Source organism: Myxocyprinus asiaticus, chromosome 39, assembly GCF_019703515.2.
Source record: "Myxocyprinus asiaticus isolate MX2 ecotype Aquarium Trade chromosome 39, UBuf_Myxa_2, whole genome shotgun sequence".
In the NCBI taxonomy this organism is placed as follows: Eukaryota; Metazoa; Chordata; class Actinopteri; order Cypriniformes; family Catostomidae; genus Myxocyprinus; species Myxocyprinus asiaticus.
This window is the reverse complement of record NC_059382.1, coordinates 11,169,152-11,188,428: the sequence shown is the minus strand read 5'-3', so window position 1 is coordinate 11,188,428 and position 19,277 is coordinate 11,169,152. Positions and strand designations below refer to the sequence as shown.

Here is a 19,277-nt window from a genome sequence, read left to right as displayed (position 1 = left end):
GGAACCTGATGATCAGGTCGTGCTTCCCTAAGGACTTACCGTCGACTGCGTCGTGGTGTGCTGCTATGGCAGCAACGTACACCTTCAAGGTGGAAGGGGACAGCCTCCCTTCCAGCCTTTCCTGCAGGAAGGAAAGCACTGATCCGACTGCGCATCTCTGGGGGTCTTCGCATCGGGAAGAACACCACTTAGCAAACAGACGCCACTTAAAGGCATACAGGCGCCTCGTAGAGGGGGCCCTAGCCTGAGTGATCGTGTCTACCACCGCGGGTGGTAGACCGCTTAGGTCTTCCGCGTCCCGTCCAGGAGCCAGACATGGAGATTCCAGAGGTCTGGGCGCGTGTGCCAGAGAGTGCCCCGTCCCTGAGAAAGAAGGTCCTTCCTCAGGGGAATTCGCCAGGGGGGAGCTGTCACGAGGAGCATACGGTCCGAGAACCACGTCTGTCACGGAGTCAGGAAGCGCGTGACACGCTTCCTGACTCCTCCTCCACGTGACGTGTGACCTTACTAACGAGCTTACGTCATCCCTCTCATGAGCTCAGTTTTTCGGATTTGGGGTTATATTTGGACATTTGGTCAAACTTTGTGGAATTTATCCATAGTTAATCTGATGGACTACTCCTGTGGTTACTGTGCTAGGACACCTGTGTAAACTTGAGGAGAACTGACTTTGTACATCCATGAAAAATAACCTTGGGACCTGTTGGTTTAAAGTTAAAATATATAGGTGAAGTCAGAAACTTACATACACTTAGGTTGAAGTAATTAAACCTCATTTTTTAACGAATCCACAGATTTCATATTAGCAAACTATAGTTTTGGCAAGCCATTTAGGACATCTACTTTGTATATGAGTAATTTTTCCAACAAATGTTTACAGACAGATTGTTTTATAATTGACTATATCACAATTCCAGTGGGTCAGAAGTTTACATACACCAAGTTAACTGTGCCTTTAAGCAGCTTGGAAAATTCCAGAAAATGATGTCAAGCCTTTAGGCAATTAGCCAATTAGCTTCTAATAGGCTAATTGGAGTCAATTGGAGGTGTACCTGTGGACATATTTTAAGGCCTACCTTCAAACACAGTGCCTCTTTGCTCGACATTATGGGAAAATCAAAAGAAATCAGCCAAGACCTCAGAAAAAAATTGTGGACCTCCACAAGTCAGGTTCATTCTTGGGAGCAATTTCCAAATGCCTGAAGGTACCGCATTTATCTGTAGAAACAATAGTACGCAAGTATAAACACCATGGGACCATGCAGCCATCATACCGCTCAGGAAGGAAACGCATTCTGTCTCCTTGAGATGAACGTAGTTTGGTGCGAAAAGTGCAAATCAATCCCAGAACAACAGTAAAGGACCATGTGAAGATGCTTGAGGAAACAGGTAGACAATTATCTATATCCACAGTAAAACGAATCCTATATCGAAATAACCTGAAAGGCTGCTCAGCAAGGAAGAAACCAATGCTCCAGAACAGCCATAAAAAAGCCAGATTACAGTTTGCAAGTGCGCACGGGGACAAATATCGTACTTTTTGGAGAAATGTCCTCTGGTCTAATGAAACAAAAACTAAGCTGTTTGGCCATAATGACCATTGTTATGTGTGGAGGAAAAAAGGGTGAACACCATCCCAAACGTGAAGCATGGGGGTGGCAGCATCATGTTGTGGGGGTGCTTTGTTGCAGGAGGGACTTCACAGAAAAGATGGCATCATGAGGTAGGAAAATTATGTGGATGTATTGAAGCAACATCTCAAGACATCAGCCAGGAAGTTAAAGCTCGGTCGCAAATGGGTCTTCCAAATGGACAATGACCCCAAGCATACCTCCAAAGTCGTGGCAAAATGGCTTAAGGACAACAAAGTCAAGGTATTGGAGTGGCCATCACAAAGCCCTGATCTCAATCCAATAGAAGATTTGTGGGCAAATTTGAAAAAGCATGTGTGAGCAAGGAGGCTTACAAACCTGACTCAGTCACACTAGTTCTGTCTGGAGGAATGGGCCAAAATTCCAGCAACTTATTGTGAGAAGCTTGTGGAAGGCTACCCAAAACTTTGACCCAAGTTAAACAATTTAAAGGCAATGCTACCAAATACTAACCAAGTGTGTGTAAACTTCTGAACCACTGGGAATTTGATGAAAGAAATAAAAGCTGGAATAAATCATTCTCTCTACTATTATTCTGACATAAAATAGTGATCCTATTCAAGTCAGTTTGCCTTGAAAAGTGAATGTCACTTGATGTGATGTTATGTAATGCAATGAAATTTTTGCATTTTTAAGTGTAATCCACTGTGTAGATGTTTCTAAAATGTACAGTACAAGTACAATACGTGTAGATACTAAACTAAGTATTATTCTAATAAGTAAAGGTCTGGTCTTTCATAGGTACAGCAGTAGTTCAAATACAAGCTCGTTATCCTGATGGCTCTAGCAGTGGCATCAACTACAGCATTTTCAGTGGTAACAAGCAGCAGTCCTTTAGCATCAGCCCCCACACAGGTATGATTGAGTCTTTACATCATCCTTTCTTATAGAAAAGATCTGGCCAATAGTGCTATTACATTCATTGTTATGTTACATTCTTTTAGGTGAGATTTGTGTTGAGAGCTCCACAGGTCTGGACTTTGAGGAGACCCCTCGACTCCGCCTGGTGGTCAAGGCAGAAACCGCATCTTCCAGCTCTTTCATGGCAGTCAACCTTCTCCTGCAGGATGTCAATGACAACTTACCACGTTTTCAGCTTCACAACTATGTTGCTTATGTTCGCGAGGCCCAGGGATATGATCACCCTATCATTCAGGTGCAGTAACACCTACTCTGTTTTTACAATGGCTGACTCTTCATTAAAGTGAAAAATTATGGAGTAAAACATCCCTTTCACTAACTACAGAGGAGTTCTGCATATTTCCATCGTGAGCCAAAAGTGTTTCATTCACTTTTCCCACAATGTTTTTATTGTCGATGATGAGAATATAAGCTCAGCTGTCCCACTTAGCCACAGCCAATTCCCTCTTTAGATGATTTTATTTATTTTTTTTCAAATAAAATTGTGCATTCCAAGCCCAATATTGCTCAGTGGTTCAGGTTACGTTGAGCAGCTTTTGCAAATCTGCCTGTATTTTAATTGCCAATTTCACCGGTAATTTCCTCAGGTGCTGGCGGATGACCTGGACCAGGGTCAGAATGGGCAGGTGACCTACTCCATAAGGTCATCATCCATGAGCAGCCTTTTTAAGATAGACCCTGTCACAGGCAGTATATCCACTGCTGCCATCATGGACAGAGAGATCTGGACACAGACCAAGTATGTGCCCACTATAGAGCTGTTTGGCTTGTTGTCCTAAAACCCAGAAGAGAATGAGCGCTTTAGCCATGTGTTCCTCAGGATGGTTTTTTTTTTTTTTTTTTTTGCGGTTTTCGGTTTGAGTAAAATAACGTGTGGTCAACATAACTTGAAGAAACTTTCATGTTTTGTCATACACTATAAAATTAAACACATTAATACCACAGATGTGAATTTTAAAGCTGCTGTGTTTTAAAAAAAAAAAAGATTCTAACAAGGTGCTAAATAAGGTCTACAACAAACAAATCAAACAACCGTTGCAGTCCTTGTGTAGAAACCTGTTAGAAACGTACATTTTAATAGCAACAAACAGCTTCACAATTAACGTTTGTGGTTATATGTGTGTAATTTTTGTTGTAACCCTTTCCTGTTAGCCCACAAATTTACATCATGACTGAACAGCTCTGTTGCTTAGAAGGTTTTCCTTCCACTATTACTTCACAGTTTATTTCTTTTTACCTGAGAACATTGAAGCATTGATTACATTATTGTTTCTCCAGTCTTGTTATTACGGCAACGGACAGAGGCACCCCTCGGTTAGCAGGTTCTGCCACTCTCACGGTGATCATCATAGACCTGAATGACAATAGTCCCACAATCCCTGCTCCACGTGAAGTGCGGGTCCCTGAGAGTAAGTTGACTGCTGTATGAACTCAGTATCACTGCTGTAATCAATGAGCTAAATTTCCTATTTTTTCTGGCAGACAATCAATGAGGCACACCGTGCTGAAAGATTGACTCAATTATGAGTCGTTTCTCTCTCCAAAGTCTTTAATAGATTTTTTTCCTGCCACTGATGTAGAACAGTGTGTCCAATAATGGTGGGCATGTTTCAATAACATGTAAAGGGACAGTGTACTCAAAAATTAAAATGTAATCTCCAAAAATTCTGTAAATTTCTCACCTTCATGTTAGGCAGAATGTTAGTCTCAGTTATCAGGCAATGGAAGGGAATGGTGACTTAGGCTGTCCCTTTAACACTTTGAAAGGTGCAATCAAACGCACAATACATTCATATTTTACACAATAGGAGGCCTGGGTAGCTTAGCAAGTAAAGATGCTGACTACCACCCTGGAGTCGTGAGTTCGAATCCAGGGCGTGATGAGTGACTCCAACCAGGTCAAGCAACCAAATTGGCCCGGTTGCTAGGGAGGGTAGAGTCACATGGGGTAACCTCCTCGTGGTCACTATAATGTGGTTCGCGGAGAATAGCGTGAAGCCTCCACACGCACTATGTCTCCGCAGTAATACGCTCAACAAGCCACGTGATAAGATGTGCGGATTGACGGTCTCAGACGCGAAGGCAACTGAGATTTGTCCTCCGCCACCCAGATTGAGGTGAGTCACTACGCCACCATGAGGACTTTGAGGACTGTGTAATATTTTACACAGGATTATTGTGTTTGATCGTTTTGTCTTTCTTTCTCTAGATACCTTGATTGGCACTGTGATCACTCAGGTCACAGGGAACGATGTGGACTCTGGTCCTGCTCTGTCCTACTCTCTTCTCCTGGACTCTGACTCTCAAGGGAAGTTTGGAATACACCGTTATGGAGGAGGAGTATCCTTGACCTCCCATTTAGACTTTGAAGAGAGAACATGGTACACACTGACCATCAGCTCTTCAGACTCCAAGCAGCAGACTCAGGCAAATCTGACTGTGCTTGTGGAAGATGTGAATGATAATGCTCCAGTCTTCTCCCAGGACCTTTACGAGGTACAAAACATTAAGAGATATCTCAGGTTTAGAAAGTAAAATGTAAGGTTATTTAAAATTTTGACCCAAAATAAGATATCTGAATAATATCTAATTTAAAGTGTTTAAAATGTGATACATTTATTTGGCAAGTAACCATGTAATAATTGGGATAATGTACAGTCAGCAGGTTACTATCACAAAATAAACACCATTTTAAAAAAAACACCAATTTAAAAAAATAAATAATTTTGGACTATTGTAGAATGACAGGGGCAAATGTTTTTTTTTTCTGTGAAGGGTTCTCAACTCTAGAACATGTTACCAATTAAATATATAATGAAATCAATACAATATATAAAATCTTTTACAAAAATTAATAAGTGCTGACTTAAAAGAAACCAGAGCTGTACTCATTTTTAATTATTAATAAACCTTTGGTCTAATCCTATCTATTATATGTTACCAGGGTTGGGAGCAACCTCAATTACTTTTATAGTTTAATATTTTCTCTTTTCAATTTTCAATTGCTTGGTTTATTGATTTTAGTTTTATCTAGTTTGTTTTTTGTTTTTGTTCTCAAGGAAGCCTGAGATACAACTAAGCATGTGCTATAATCTCTATGTACTGTACAATGCATCTTTTTTTTTTTTTTTTTTTTTTTTTTTTTTGCTAATATCATGTTTTTTACTGTCCCTATACAAATAAATCTATAAATAAAAATAAATAAACCAAGTGATCAGGACCCTGACGCTAACGGACATGAATGTTGGTTGAATGTGGGTTCACCTTACAGTGATACAAGAGACATGAAACTAGCACAGCTGTTTTGCAAGTAGGTTGCCTGGTTATTATACAACAATATTTGTCCCCAGAATGCCACGATTAACCAGTGAGAATTAAGTATTCCAGAGTGTAATTATAACAGATATTTTACACTAGTTTTGGTATCGTTTTATGAATTTTTTTACTGATTATTCAGTAAGGTGCATCCTTAAAAGCACTTGCATTTTATGTTAAAGTCAATGAGGCATATCTGCATTTGGGAAATATTGCCTGTGAACACATGACAGATGTTTCTTAGGTAAACTGAGAGATATGTGTGTGTTTAATGTTCAAAGCAGTCATTGCAAAGGCTTATTTATGTCTTTGGCAGGTGACTGTAGCAGAGCACTTGCCAGCAGGAAGCTCAGTTGTCACAGTAACTGCTACAGATAAGGACTCTGGAGAGAACGGAAGGATAACATACAGGGTTGTGTCAACAAAAGACATGTTCTACATTGACCCAAGTAATGGTAAGTTGTTCTTTGTTTGTGTTGCTTTGTGTTTATTGTCATTCAATAAACGGTTTAAGCTGGTCTAGCTATTCTCCCAGCCTGGCCAAGCTGGTCTTCATCTGCTGGTCTCCCAGCCTGACAAGCTAACAAGTACCCAAACCAGACCAGCCTAGCCAGGCTGGGAGACCACCTAAGACCAGCTTAGGGTGGTTTAACCTGGCTTATTTTTTCAGCAGTAAAATTTAATTGTTCTTGAAGACATTATCATGTGTTAAAGCACATGCTGAAATGTTTCTTGAATCTGCTTCTAAAATGTAATTTTTTTTACATAGGCACTCTCTTCATCAAGGAAAAGGTTTATTTTGACTCAGAGCGCCCTTTAATTTTGGTGGTGATTGAAGCTAGCGATAGTGGAACTCCTCCATTGACTGCTCTTACCACTGTTCAGGTTCATGTGTCTGATGTCAATGACAATGCCCCTGTATTCCACCAGACTGAGTACAGAGCCTCTGTGTCTGAAGATGAAGTTCCTGGTTTTACCATTTTAACCCTGGAAGCAGTTGACGGGGACTTATTTAGAGATAACTGTGGCTTTGATTTTGCCATTGCCAGTGGAAACATCGGTAGTACCTTCCAAATGGAGAGTAGTGTGCGCTTTTTTGAAGGCCATGGATTTCAGACTGTCGGAACGCTGATCTTAGTTGATAAGCTTGACTTTGAGATTGTCAATTTCTACAATCTTACTATTGTGGTCTCAGACCGTGGAATCCCACAGCAAAGCTCTAGTGTCCCAGTGCTGATCAGTGTAACAGACACCAATGATAACCCACCAGCCTTCAGCAAGGTGGAGTACAACATTGTCGTCAATGAGGGGGCAGAAACCGGAACAGAGATACTTCAACTTTCAGCTCTAGATCCTGATTTAACACCTAACAGAGATGTTCAGTATTCGATCAGTTCTGGGGATGAAGCTGAGCTTTTTTCTGTAGACCGGTGGACTGGGTCCCTTTGTCTACAGAGATCTCTAGATAGTGAGCGACAGTCCTCTCACATGCTCATCATCCAGGCCTCGGATGGTCAGGGCCACTTTGCACTTGCCCCTGTAACTGTAAAAGTCAAGAACATCAATAATAACTGGCCTTACTTCCCTCTCAAAACACTAACAGCAAGCATTCGTGAAAACCAGCCCCAAAATGCTCTAGTAACCATACTACATGCCATCGATCATGACAAAGGAGCGTATGGGGAGCTGAGATATTTCCTAATGTACAATTCAGGCAATGGTAAAGATTCCTTCCTAGTTAACCAAACCTCTGGTGAGGTACGAACCCATTTCACATTTGACTTTGAGAAGGTAAACACTTTCAATTTTATCGCCCTGGCAATGGATGCAGGCAACTACTCTGCTACGGTCACAGTCCAGGTATTTGTGACAGGTGAAGATGAGTATGACCCTGTTTTCACTAATTCAGACTTTGCCTTTCATGTACCTGATGGTGCCAAGAAAGGGCAAAGCATTGGCCGGGTGATTGCTAAGGATGAGGATGGAGGGGTAGACGGTATTGTCCTATACACTCTCGCAAACAGTTCTCCTTACTTTGAGGTCAACACATCTACTGGGGTGATATCCCTGAAGATGGATGCCTATCATCGACATGATAGCCGGTCCAAAAGGGAGACACGTGAGATGACATTGGATGTTATTGCCCACAGTCCTTTAGAGAACTCGCGCACAGCTTCTGCACACATCACCATTGATGTCACCCATACATCTTTTGGCTTGGCCAAAGACATAAATGTGGTCCTTGCCAGTACAATAGCAGCTTCCTTGGCAGCCATTGTGGTCTTGATCATAACTGTTGTGGTGATCTTTCTCTTGAGATCCCAAAGGTTCAAAGATCAAGAAACATGCACCAGGATAGTCACCCATGGTACCGTTCTGCAAAGCCTTGAAGATTCGAAAGTTCCAGGGAGTGATAAGCTCTACCATCAGACCCTTGCTGGGTATGCAGCTAGTCAGACCGGAAATGGAGGTGCTGCCTATACACGAGGTGGGTCGCTTGATCCATCCCACTCAAGTGGACGTGGCTCAGCCGAAGCAGAAGCTGCAGAGGACGATGAGATTCGGATGATTAACGAGTATCCACAAGTTTCCAGCATTTCTTCCTCCATGCAGGAACACATAGCTGCTCGAGGGCCTGACTCGGGGATCCAGCAAGATGCTGATCAGCTGTCTGACATCTCCTGTGAGCCAGGGATGGATGCAAACCAATGGTTTAAAGGGAAAAAGTTGGCAAGTTTAAGTGGAACATTAGCAAGCCAGCTGCCATCTTATCGGGATGAGGGAGGTGGGTATCTCGGGGTTGGAAGAGGGCTTAGCCTCTCACATCCAAAAGATTACACTTTCCCAGAGGATGGAAAGCCTACTGTTGATGGTTCTCTCACAGCAATCATTGCTAGTGATGAGGAATTGAGGGGCAGCTATAACTGGGATTATCTCCTCAACTGGTGCCCTCAGTTTCAGCCTCTGGCTAACGTGTTCACTGAAATTGCCAGATTAAAAGATGAGAATGCGCCACCTAACCCTCGGCGGTCTTTTCAGCACAAAACAAAGACTGATCCCAAGCCTAGAATTGACCCCCCTCCCCTTATTACCTCTGTAGCTCATCCAGGGGCTAAAACTGTTCATCCAAAACCTGCTGTTGGGCGAACATTTCCCCACTTGTCTTTACTGCGACGGTCGCCCATTGACCATGATGGCTCTGTTTCCTCAATAGCCATGTCTCCAAGTTTCTCTCCGTCACTGTCCCCACTTGCTGCCCATTCCCCAGCCATCTGTCCTTATGGAGTCACGCAAGGTCACTCTTCCTCCATTATCAATACCACTGAACACTCGCTAGAACATGAGGAGACAGAAATGAGGATATAATCCCTAATTTTGTTGCATTTCCACCTGACTCATGTACTCTAAAAATGCCTCTGGCATAGTCCTAAACATCATGTTGTGTATCACGTTGCCCTACTGGCTGGCCAGAGGTTTCAGAATGCGGTGTGTTTGACACCTTTCTTCAGACTCACTTGGGTTCTAAAAAAGTTAAAACGGCTGTTGCGAAATGCTGTTGTAATGATCATGAACATTAACAGACATTAGGCCAGCATCTGCACATTATAAAGGACAGTTATTGGTTGATGTCAATGTTTTGTAAGAGAGAACATTTCATATGTTTTTATATATTTTTGTACTGGTGTTTTTTGTTGTTTAAAAAATTGACATGTCAATCAGTTGCTATAACCTGTGATTTTATTGACATACAGTACATTTATATGTGTATATTTGTGACAGAACACTTTAGAATGCTGTTAATAAACTAAAATGAACCTTCATAACAAACAAACTATTACTAAGTATGTTCAGTATTAAGCTCCTAAATTGTTTGGGCAATATGTTTTGCTGTTACTATTTATGAAAAAGTTATTTGCAAAATGACAATACATGGACAGTGTTCGGAAGGTTTCCTAAATGCTGCTCCTCCTCCCATAGCTTGGCTAAAGGGGACATAACTGAAACTTATGAAACTAAATATAAAAACACTTTGACAAATGTACTTTTTTTGTTGCATTTTGCAAGGATTTAAAAAGCCAGTAACAAGTGTCTACTTAATTTGTATATTCAAAATGCCTTTTTTTTTATTGTTTTGAAGTACTGAAGTATAACAACTGTAATGCAAGAACACAAGCCATATGTACTGTAATCCAAGAACTATGCCATGGCAGATCTTAATGAGTTGACACAAACAAATAGTAAAAACTTAACTGGAAATAAACTTTTCACATTGTTATTTTAGTTTTTATATGGATATTTTTCTTTAACAAAAATAAATCTGCCGCTAATTACTCAAGGCCACTGAAAATGGCTGACATTGCAATAAATAAGCTCTAATAATTTGATAACTTAATATTTTTTTCGCCAGACTTACAGTATTGGTTCTCCTTCACTGAATGTTTATGTAAAAACAAATACAGCAAAGTATCCAATAAGGTGTTAGATTTGCCCCAAATAAAGAAGACAACTCCACTACTCTCTAGTCATGGTACTGAAATTTATAGGTACATTTTTGTAGCATGTTTTACACAATTCTGTGGTTAAAGAATTGGTCAGTTTTGCTAATTATTAACAAAATGCTGGATTGTTTTATGTTTTCATGTATGTAAATTACATTGCTGGATAATGTTACTCCCATATTTGTTGGAAAAACACTGTTTGATTTGATTTTAGTGACATCTTTGTTACTCCAATGTATAGTTTGCATAGTTAAAAGTCAAATATTTAAAACTAAATAATGGCTGCATTAGACATTTTCTAAAATTCTCTTGGCAGAATTAATGTGTAGCCTTGACTTGAAGTGACTGCGAAACATATTTGTTAAAATTATTTTATATTACTTGCTTTGGACTATTATAGACCATTGTTGCCATATGACTATACTACATTTTTTTTTCTTTCTGTTAGAACCTTTTTTGTGCAGCCTTATGCATTTTTTGTAATTAAATGTTGAACCTGTTTAATTGTCAACAGACTTTATTCTCAGATGCCCATGAATAAAGGCTCAACTTTATAATTATGAAAACCACTGTGCCTATTCAAGAAAAAAGGATTCTGTTTGTTAGTAATTGTTGAAATGTAGCTTTGTTCAGATCCTCACGGTTACAGGAGTAAATCATTATTGAAGTTCACTTTTTGTCTACCATTTTTTGGGAGATGTGCTAGATTTGCTGGGATATGCTTGTCCCTCTCCTTAAGAATCCTATATTTATGACAGATATTTTGTTATGTACACAAACATTTCCTCATGTTGTCACGTTAACTGTGAAGTCTGTTCTATTCATGCTGCCTTGAAAGAAAATAAATAATGTTCCCTTGTTCATAGTGTTCCTTAAAAAAAACTTTTTTGAAATCTCATAGTGTTATCAGGTAAATGAAATCTGTTGACATTTTTCTTACCTTTGTACCCCATTGTTTAAAGGGCATTGATAGGATAGGTGTTTTTTTATTGTAAAAAACAATATTTTTAATCAACTGATTACATTCTAATCAGGAAACAATTTTTTTCAGTTTCCACCTCATTCTTTAAGTAGTAGTATTTCTTTTTCTTTCTTTTCTGTATCTGATAAAGTGCCTGATTACAATATATTGCAATAATAAGCCTAAAGCAACTTTATCCATTTCTGAATTGTGTGTATGTATGATTTAATAAGCATATATATCATATGAACTGTATGGACATGTGAGCTGTTTTCCAACTATAGATCTTCACAAGTTGTTAATTACATGTTCATACAAGCCTATATGCCTCTATGTTTCAGCCAGTAGTTGCAGTAGGTTGTCATTTTGGTTTTAAAGTTAATTCAAGTGCTTTGGTCAATTTGTTCCTATTGCATAAGCTCTATAAGGTTTATGGAGAATCTGTCCTATTCTTTGTGACATCAGCTAACTCTCACCAAACGAGAAGTTGTGTGGAAAATGAGCAGAACATGTGTTTTTATGTCTGATGGAAAGACCAGCTAAAAGAGGGCTGACACTTGCAAGAGTTGTTTTCCCCACCAGTTTCTGTTGTTGCCACACTCTTTGTGTTTGATGACACTAAAGGCTATTGTCAAATAACTCGGGTCATGTGAACTCTGCTTCTGGCCATAGCAACCCTCAGTTGAAAGTAGAAAATACTTTCAAAATGTTTTTTTATTTGTGAGGCTTTTGATGATGCATCATCAATTTTGTGGTTTGCAAAAGGTTTGTATGTTGCATCTGGTGTTTTGCCATCGATGAGGTCGGTTTGTTGTGTCTGCATGGCTTGATATGGAGACATATTAAACCTACATGTGATAGTGCTTTTTAAAACAACTGGTCTGAGACTAATTTATTCTGTGACATTTAACAGTGACAGAGTGCTTTGATGGCTTTTAAAAACATCTTGTGGCCCTTCATAACAAAGTTGGCTTGAAATGTAACCTTTTAGTCAACCTTTCCAAGGGGCTTGCAAGCTTTCTTACTGGCTAGGCCTGGCACAGTCTTGAAAATGTAATGACAATAACGACTGTCGAATTTAATGATTTTAGCAGAAGGGGAGAACGAGAGAGACTATTTTGCCCTTTGTCTAAAGGGTTCTTTCCTAACGATGCCGACCAAGCTTGGCAGACCCTCAAAGTCAGATATTTCTAGTCGGCAAAGGCCCCATAATGTGCTTTAAATATTGTCTAGATTTCCATCCATCCAATTGCACTCCATTCTCTTTAGTCCTATGAAAGAGAGATCTTAGAAGCCTAAATGTCAATATGAGACTTCATATGCACTTTTACATCGGTCAGTGGAAGAGATGGGGTAAATGATGTCACCCTGTGTCCGAAATCAAAGGCAGATAGATGTCTTGAAGGTCAGTCAAACAATGACTTCACAGCCAGCGTTTGTGTATGATGGTACCTGGTACTGTTACATTTGCTGTAGCAAAGTCCCTTTCAAGGCAAGTCAGTCCACTCTGCGGCCATCTTTGGTATGTTCCCTGGCAGCTATTTTCTGTGAATACAACGGCATAAAAGTACAGCACTTATCTACTTGAATGGGGAACGATGATAATCTCCAAAACGGTTGATAAAGATTACAATCAAAGAACATATTTCAAAACTGCAGTTAAATCTGACACCCAATAGTATCATAAATTACGTTTCTTTAGCTCAGATAACAATTTTAGTGCTGGGAAATCCAAATAATTTAGGCTAAGTGGATTGGTTCTTTCAGACAGTTCATGTAAATGAACCAGTTAAAATAAACAATTTTGTTATATTTATTGTTGGGAAATGTGATGAATTTTTGTGAGCTGGTTCTTTGGACGATTCATAAATTATTTACTTGAGCCCTGTGCAACCATAAAGTGACTTTGCCACCTTCTTAAAGCAAAATATTTGGTAATTTCTACTGTTTATCACTATATTTCGATTCAGTTAAATAAAATATGGTGGTTATAGTTTTATTAGTGTATATTTAGTATAAATTCGTCTTCAATTCAATATGTTTAACCCTTACACCCTGTCTACACCGGACGCGAGTGGTGCGTTGATGTTCATGTCGACGCGTCCAGTGTAGACATCCTCAAGTTGTTTTGTCGCATCACGCCCAGTGTAGACAGGGTGTTCCAAAAACAAACCATGGTTTTACTATAATAATATAGTAGTAAGCATGACTGTAGTAACCTTTTTTTTTTTTTTTTTGGCAGACACAATGGTTTTACTACAAATACTAAATTAACCATGGTTAATTTTCATAAGGATATAAAATAATTAGAATTGCTGAATTCAATCATCAGATTGTTACAAATCTAAAAATATTTTCTTCCTTAAATAGCTTCAGTTTTTATTAGCTTGTTGTGTAGTTAACTTCTTTTTTAAAAGAGTAGCTTGACTGTAGTCAGAGACTATTTAGCCCGAGATGGAGCACTTGTATTAAAATAAATGAGAGAAATTGCAACGCCCAATATAGTGGATGTAGAAAAGGAAGTCCCGCCTTACAGGTAAGAGAGCCAATCACCTTTTAGATACAGACATTGTCTGTCAGTCAACTCGAAACGTGCATGCACATTAGCTGGGCCAACCTAACATAATGTTTTTAATGTAATCTGAGCTAAAGGAGCACAATTTACTATACCATTGTTATCAGATTTAATTAACTAACTAATTAATTTAACTAACATTTTGGGGGGGGGTTATGCCAATTATATAGAAAATAGCTGCCTAGGAGCATTCCAAAGAGGCTGCAGAGTGGGCTGACTTGCCTTGAAAGCCACTTTGGTATAGTTTAGCTACTTTAAATCAAATCAAATCACTTTATTGTCACACAGCCATATACACAAGTGCAATGGTGTGTGAAATTCTTTTAAGTTGAGCAGCTTGTAGCTTGGAAAGCTATTGTTTACAGTAGCTTCCCCAACACTGGTGACTACAATGGTGGTTTTTACATTTCCCTGTCTCTGTGTACTGCCTGTGAAGGCAACTTTTTTCAGCTTTTGGACACAATATCTACAGAATGTCTCTGAATGAGTTGTGTTCACAAAAATTAGGCCCTCCTCCCCCTGTCATATTTGTCTTCTCCTTAGAGATACATTGGCTCCCTCCTCTCTACAACCTCTAGAGGGTCCTTTGTCTTTCCTTCTGTCTTTTATGTTTTATTTTTTCCTGCTTTGCTTTCCAAAGTTTTGCCAGGCTACTTGCGTGACTAGAGGGAGTGAAAAAAGTGAGTCTTCAAAACCCATTGGCACGCAATCCCTAATCTATTTTTGGAGTATGCTCATTTTTTTCCTCTCTACTTTAGAACCCAGAAAAAAGCAGGCTGGGAAAGAGAGCCAGTTGTAGGGTTGGAGTCTGGTTCTCATTTCAGGCCGTTCTGCTTCCCTGTCTTGCCCTGCCAGAGAGAGAGCCACTGCGGTGGGGAGAGAAAGTCGGGCGGCCCAGGAGGTGAGCAACTGCGGCCCAGGCTTCTGACCTGCCACTCAGCCACTGTCACTTAGCAACCACCTGCGGCTGGTTCTCATTAGTGGTCCCAGCTGCTTGTATTTCAGACTTCCATGCTTTGCTGTATTTTGATTCATTTCTGGTCTCTTTTTTGAAGGTTGGCTCTAGGTTTGGCATGATGAAATTATGACGCTTGGTGTGGCTCAATCTCTTGCAATTCATTTTCATTAGCTTGATGTCTGGCTTTGCTACTGGGCCCAAAGCTGACATGGGCTAACTGAGAACAATACATAAGATTTTTATCTGAAATTAAAGGGATAGTTCACCAAAATTGAAGATTCTGTCATCATTTACTCCCCCTTATATTGTTCCAGTCCCACATGACTTTCTTTCTTCCATGTAACAAAAAAGGAGATGTTAAGCGGAATGTTATTCACAATGAAATTGAATGGTGTCTGAGACTGTCACCTCTCTTTGTGTTCTCCAGTTGTGTCAAGAAAGTCATATGGGTATGAGGGTGAATAAATGGTGACAGAATTTTCCTTTTTTGGGTGAGCTAGTCCTTCAATTCAGTCAAATGTGTTGTGTATTTAGACTATAAATGTTATGAAATCTAGATGATATAAATCAATCATAATGTAGATGAAAACAAACATTTGCCACCAAAAATTGGAAGATCAGATTAAGATGAAATAACAGTGTATGATCTTTGAGAGGTCAGTGTTTCTTTGTATTTTGAAGGGAACAATATTCAAGGTATTTGTATATACCTAGAAGAAGAAGCCTTTATTTTTGGTCACACATTATACATACATTTTTGCATATATACAGTGGAATTTATTTGTTTTCACATATCCCAGCCAAGCTGGGGTCAGAGTGCAGGGTCAGCCATGATACGGCACCCCTGGAGCAGATAGGGTCAAGGGCCTTACTCAAGGGCCCAACAGTGGCATCTTGGCGGTGCTGGGGCTTGAACCCCCAACATTGTTTTAACCCAGAGCCTTAACTGCTGAGCCACCACTGCCCCCATTACCTTTGAGATGGCACTGAGCACAAATGAAATACCTAAGAAAAGCCAAATGGCTTTTATTATAATAGTACAGACAGTACATTTGAGTCATCTAATCAGTTAAAATTCATATTTATCAATACAACGGTGCCAGGTGGAGTGAAGTAACTTTATGGAAGGATATACTGCATGTTTATCTTTGGTGAAACTTTCACAGGAGATTCAGAAGTGTGCATGATCCTCTTAATTTAGTTGAGTTTAATGTTGATGTCATTAATAGGTTTAATATCATCAATTTATCACACTGATGCTGTTATAATGCCCTTTTCATGTCAGAAAATTTGTGGAGCCTGTAATTTTCCTTGGTTTAAAGCAATAGTTAAACTAAAAGTGTAGTTTCTGTCATTGTTTACTCACCCACATTTTCCAAGACTGTATGACTTTCTTTTCTCCATAGATGTTAAGCAGAATGTTAGCCTCAGTCACCATCACTGTCATTTTATGGAAAAAAAGATGCAATGAAAGTCACAGTAGACTGAGGCTTACATTTGGTTAAACATCTCATTTTGTGTTCCACAGAGGAAAAAAGGTCATACAGGTTTGGAACTACATGAAGGTGTAGCTGATGAAAGTATTTTCATTTTGGGCCAAACTATTCATTTAACATTGCTAGGAAAAATAGAAAGCACTAACTATGACAACATTACCAGAACTCTCATACAAAGAGCTGCAATGTTTGCTACTGCCTAACCATGTTTATTTTCAGACAACCTTAGTAATGACTGGGCATTAAAACTTGTGTTGCTCTAAAGGGGTGGTTGCTTAGTGTATAAAAGATCTGGGCTGCAAACCCGAAAGTCAAATAAGGAACAACCTCCAGAAGGGGTGATCCATGAACTGGAAAGTTACTGTACCCTTTGGCAAGGCACTTAACCCCAGGCTGCTGTAAGATGACAGTCCCTGTAGTAATCGTACCACATGTCACTTTTGTTAAAACACATCTGCTAAATGATCCATAACTCTGAGCATTTCAGTGGTGGTGTCATGACCTCACATAATGTGTGTTTCTCACATTTTCAAATGTGTTTCCTTTCATAAAGACTATGGGTTCAATTCAAGTGCTCAATGATGAATTGTAAAAACGTTTGGTTGATGAAGTGTCTACCTTCCACATATATCACAACTGTGGCATAACACAAAAACTATATCTTGGGAAGAATAATAAACTCCACAGTTCTATGCTTACCTGGATGTACTCATGAGTGCGCCCAATGGACCATTTCCCATCCTTGAATATTCATCAACCATATATAGGAGGAGGTAGACGTACTTCATAATTTTTTTTATGTTCGCTTATATCTAGTGGTGTACATGCATCATCACACACACACACACACACAAATAGTTCTCGGTTACACAAAAGACATTGTAAAATGTTCACAGTTAGCAAAATTTATTCAGTGAGTGAAAGTGTCCAATTACAAGGGATTATTGTGATAAAGTGAGTAATATTTGGCTGGTCATATGATTTTAACATTGTGACATAGCCTACATTTATGAGCACCATATGTAGAAAAAAGCATTTTTTTTCTTTAAGACTGATATGAGTCCCATGTTAGAGATAAGTTAACTGAAAGTAGCGCCACTAACTTAACTAAATTTTCAGTAGCGAGACATGTAGCTAAGCTATTTTCACAATAGTTTTGCCTTTCTATTAAAGAGCTACATTTTGCAACGAGTAGCGGTGTTGTGTCACAAAGGCTACATTTGTCACCTTGTGTATATATATCTAAAAAAATTCTTTTCAAATAGCTTCAAGGAATTTACCTGCTTTTTACATAATTTTTACATAATTTTAAACACAATTTATACATTTCATAATCGTGGCCTGTACAGCTCACTTTACAACTTGCTTTTGGCACACCTCCGTGGACATTACATTCAACAAATGGAGCTCACTGGTGTGTATACCCCCAACAACACTTACTGCTTTGGCCACTGGGGACAGTGTTTTTCATTCTGGTAAGCACAAACCGATTTTTGCTAAAGAAAAGTCAACCTATTGTTTCTCACTTTACAGTGAGATCAGTCTGGTATAATTTTGTACATTTAAATTATTTTAGAGAATATTTGAAGCTTTGTTTCCAGACACTTAAGCTCTGAATTCTCTGAATAATAAGTTATTTTGTTGTCATATTGTTATTCTTGAGCAGATACTGTGTTGATCTAACCTTGCTAGTGCAAGTCTGGGTTATTTTCTTTAGTTCTATATCTCCATGGGACTCCAGGTCTCGAAGTAGATGAGAGCCTTGGTTTAGTACGAGAGAGTTAGATTGATGGAGTGCACACGGAAGGCTTCCAGTCCCTTTGTGACATGGAGAAGGAGAGCAAACACGAGAATGAATGTTTTGTTCTCTCTTCAGAGAAAAGTGCTGCTCTCTCGGAGGAGAGAGAGGATGTTAAACATTCGGATATTCCAGCTACTCTACTAGACTTGTGACTCGGAAGACAACTTAATCCATCCACTTAGTGTTGGGTTTGAGTCCACCTTAGTCAAGTCCGAGTCTTTAAACAATTGAGTCCGAATTGAGTCCGACTTCAGGTCTCAAAAACGCACGTCGAGACACCTGCATTCCGTTTCATTCGTCACATTTTTGGCAAACTAACCATGGGCTGACGTTTCTTTTCACATTATATTTAATATGGATAATAGGTGAATAGAGACTTCTCCCCTCACTTGTGTTCTTCATTGTATTTTCTGACTTTTATGCCATTGAAACGCAAGTGTCAGCTTTACAGGTAACACACAGAGGTTGTGCTACAAATATGTGACGGACTGAGTTGTACAATTTTCATCATGGTCTTTTTCATCCGTCATATTAGTTTAAATGTCCTCGAGTCCAAGTCCGAACTCGAGTACCCCAACTCTATATCCACTCTCTCGCAAGACAGGGAAAGTAACTTAAATGTGAATTTTCACAGAATAGCCCTTTTATTCTAGGTGCCGCCTTTTCCATGTGGTTATCATCAAATTGCCCTCCCAAACAAAGAAAATTATGTAATTATTTACTTAAAAAGTGTTCCTAAATAAATATAAGGAAGTTTACAAGCTATACCAGTGTGTGGGAATAGTTCTGTCCTACACTGCCATGATTCATTATGATAATTCAATTATAAATGGAAATTAAAAGGACAGTTTAATATGCAGTTCAATAAAAAAAAATTCCTTGCCAAAAAAATAAATAAATAAATAAATGAAATGAAAAAATGAAATTGCTGCACATGCATCACAGACAAGATTCTGCCAAATTAGCTTCCTTGTTTTTTTTTTTTTTTTATTCACCTCTTCTTGTACTTTGTAGGTTGTTTCTTCCAAATGGTGAATTTAGCAAATTATTAAGGTATCCAGCACCTGGTGATGTAATTGCTAAAGAGCTACATGTGTCA

At 39.2% G+C, this 19,277-nt stretch overlaps 1 protein-coding gene across 1 annotated transcript in view; it reads left to right on the top strand.

Moving 5' to 3' along the window:
• The window catches only part of dchs1a (dachsous cadherin-related 1a), a 171,062-nt gene extending 159,729 nt beyond the window's left edge, over window positions 1-11,333 (top strand). Inside the window, exons 15-21 of the mRNA XM_051678446.1 lie at window positions 2,394-2,507; window positions 2,597-2,808; window positions 3,161-3,312; window positions 3,852-3,982; window positions 4,783-5,069; window positions 6,205-6,343; window positions 6,658-11,333. Coding sequence (XP_051534406.1) covers window positions 2,394-2,507; window positions 2,597-2,808; window positions 3,161-3,312; window positions 3,852-3,982; window positions 4,783-5,069; window positions 6,205-6,343; window positions 6,658-9,254 — 3,632 coding nt within the window. The 3' untranslated portion in view covers window positions 9,255-11,333. The remainder of the gene's footprint in view (window positions 1-2,393; window positions 2,508-2,596; window positions 2,809-3,160; window positions 3,313-3,851; window positions 3,983-4,782; window positions 5,070-6,204; window positions 6,344-6,657) is intronic.
• The last annotated feature ends 7,944 nt before the right edge of the window (window positions 11,334-19,277 follow it).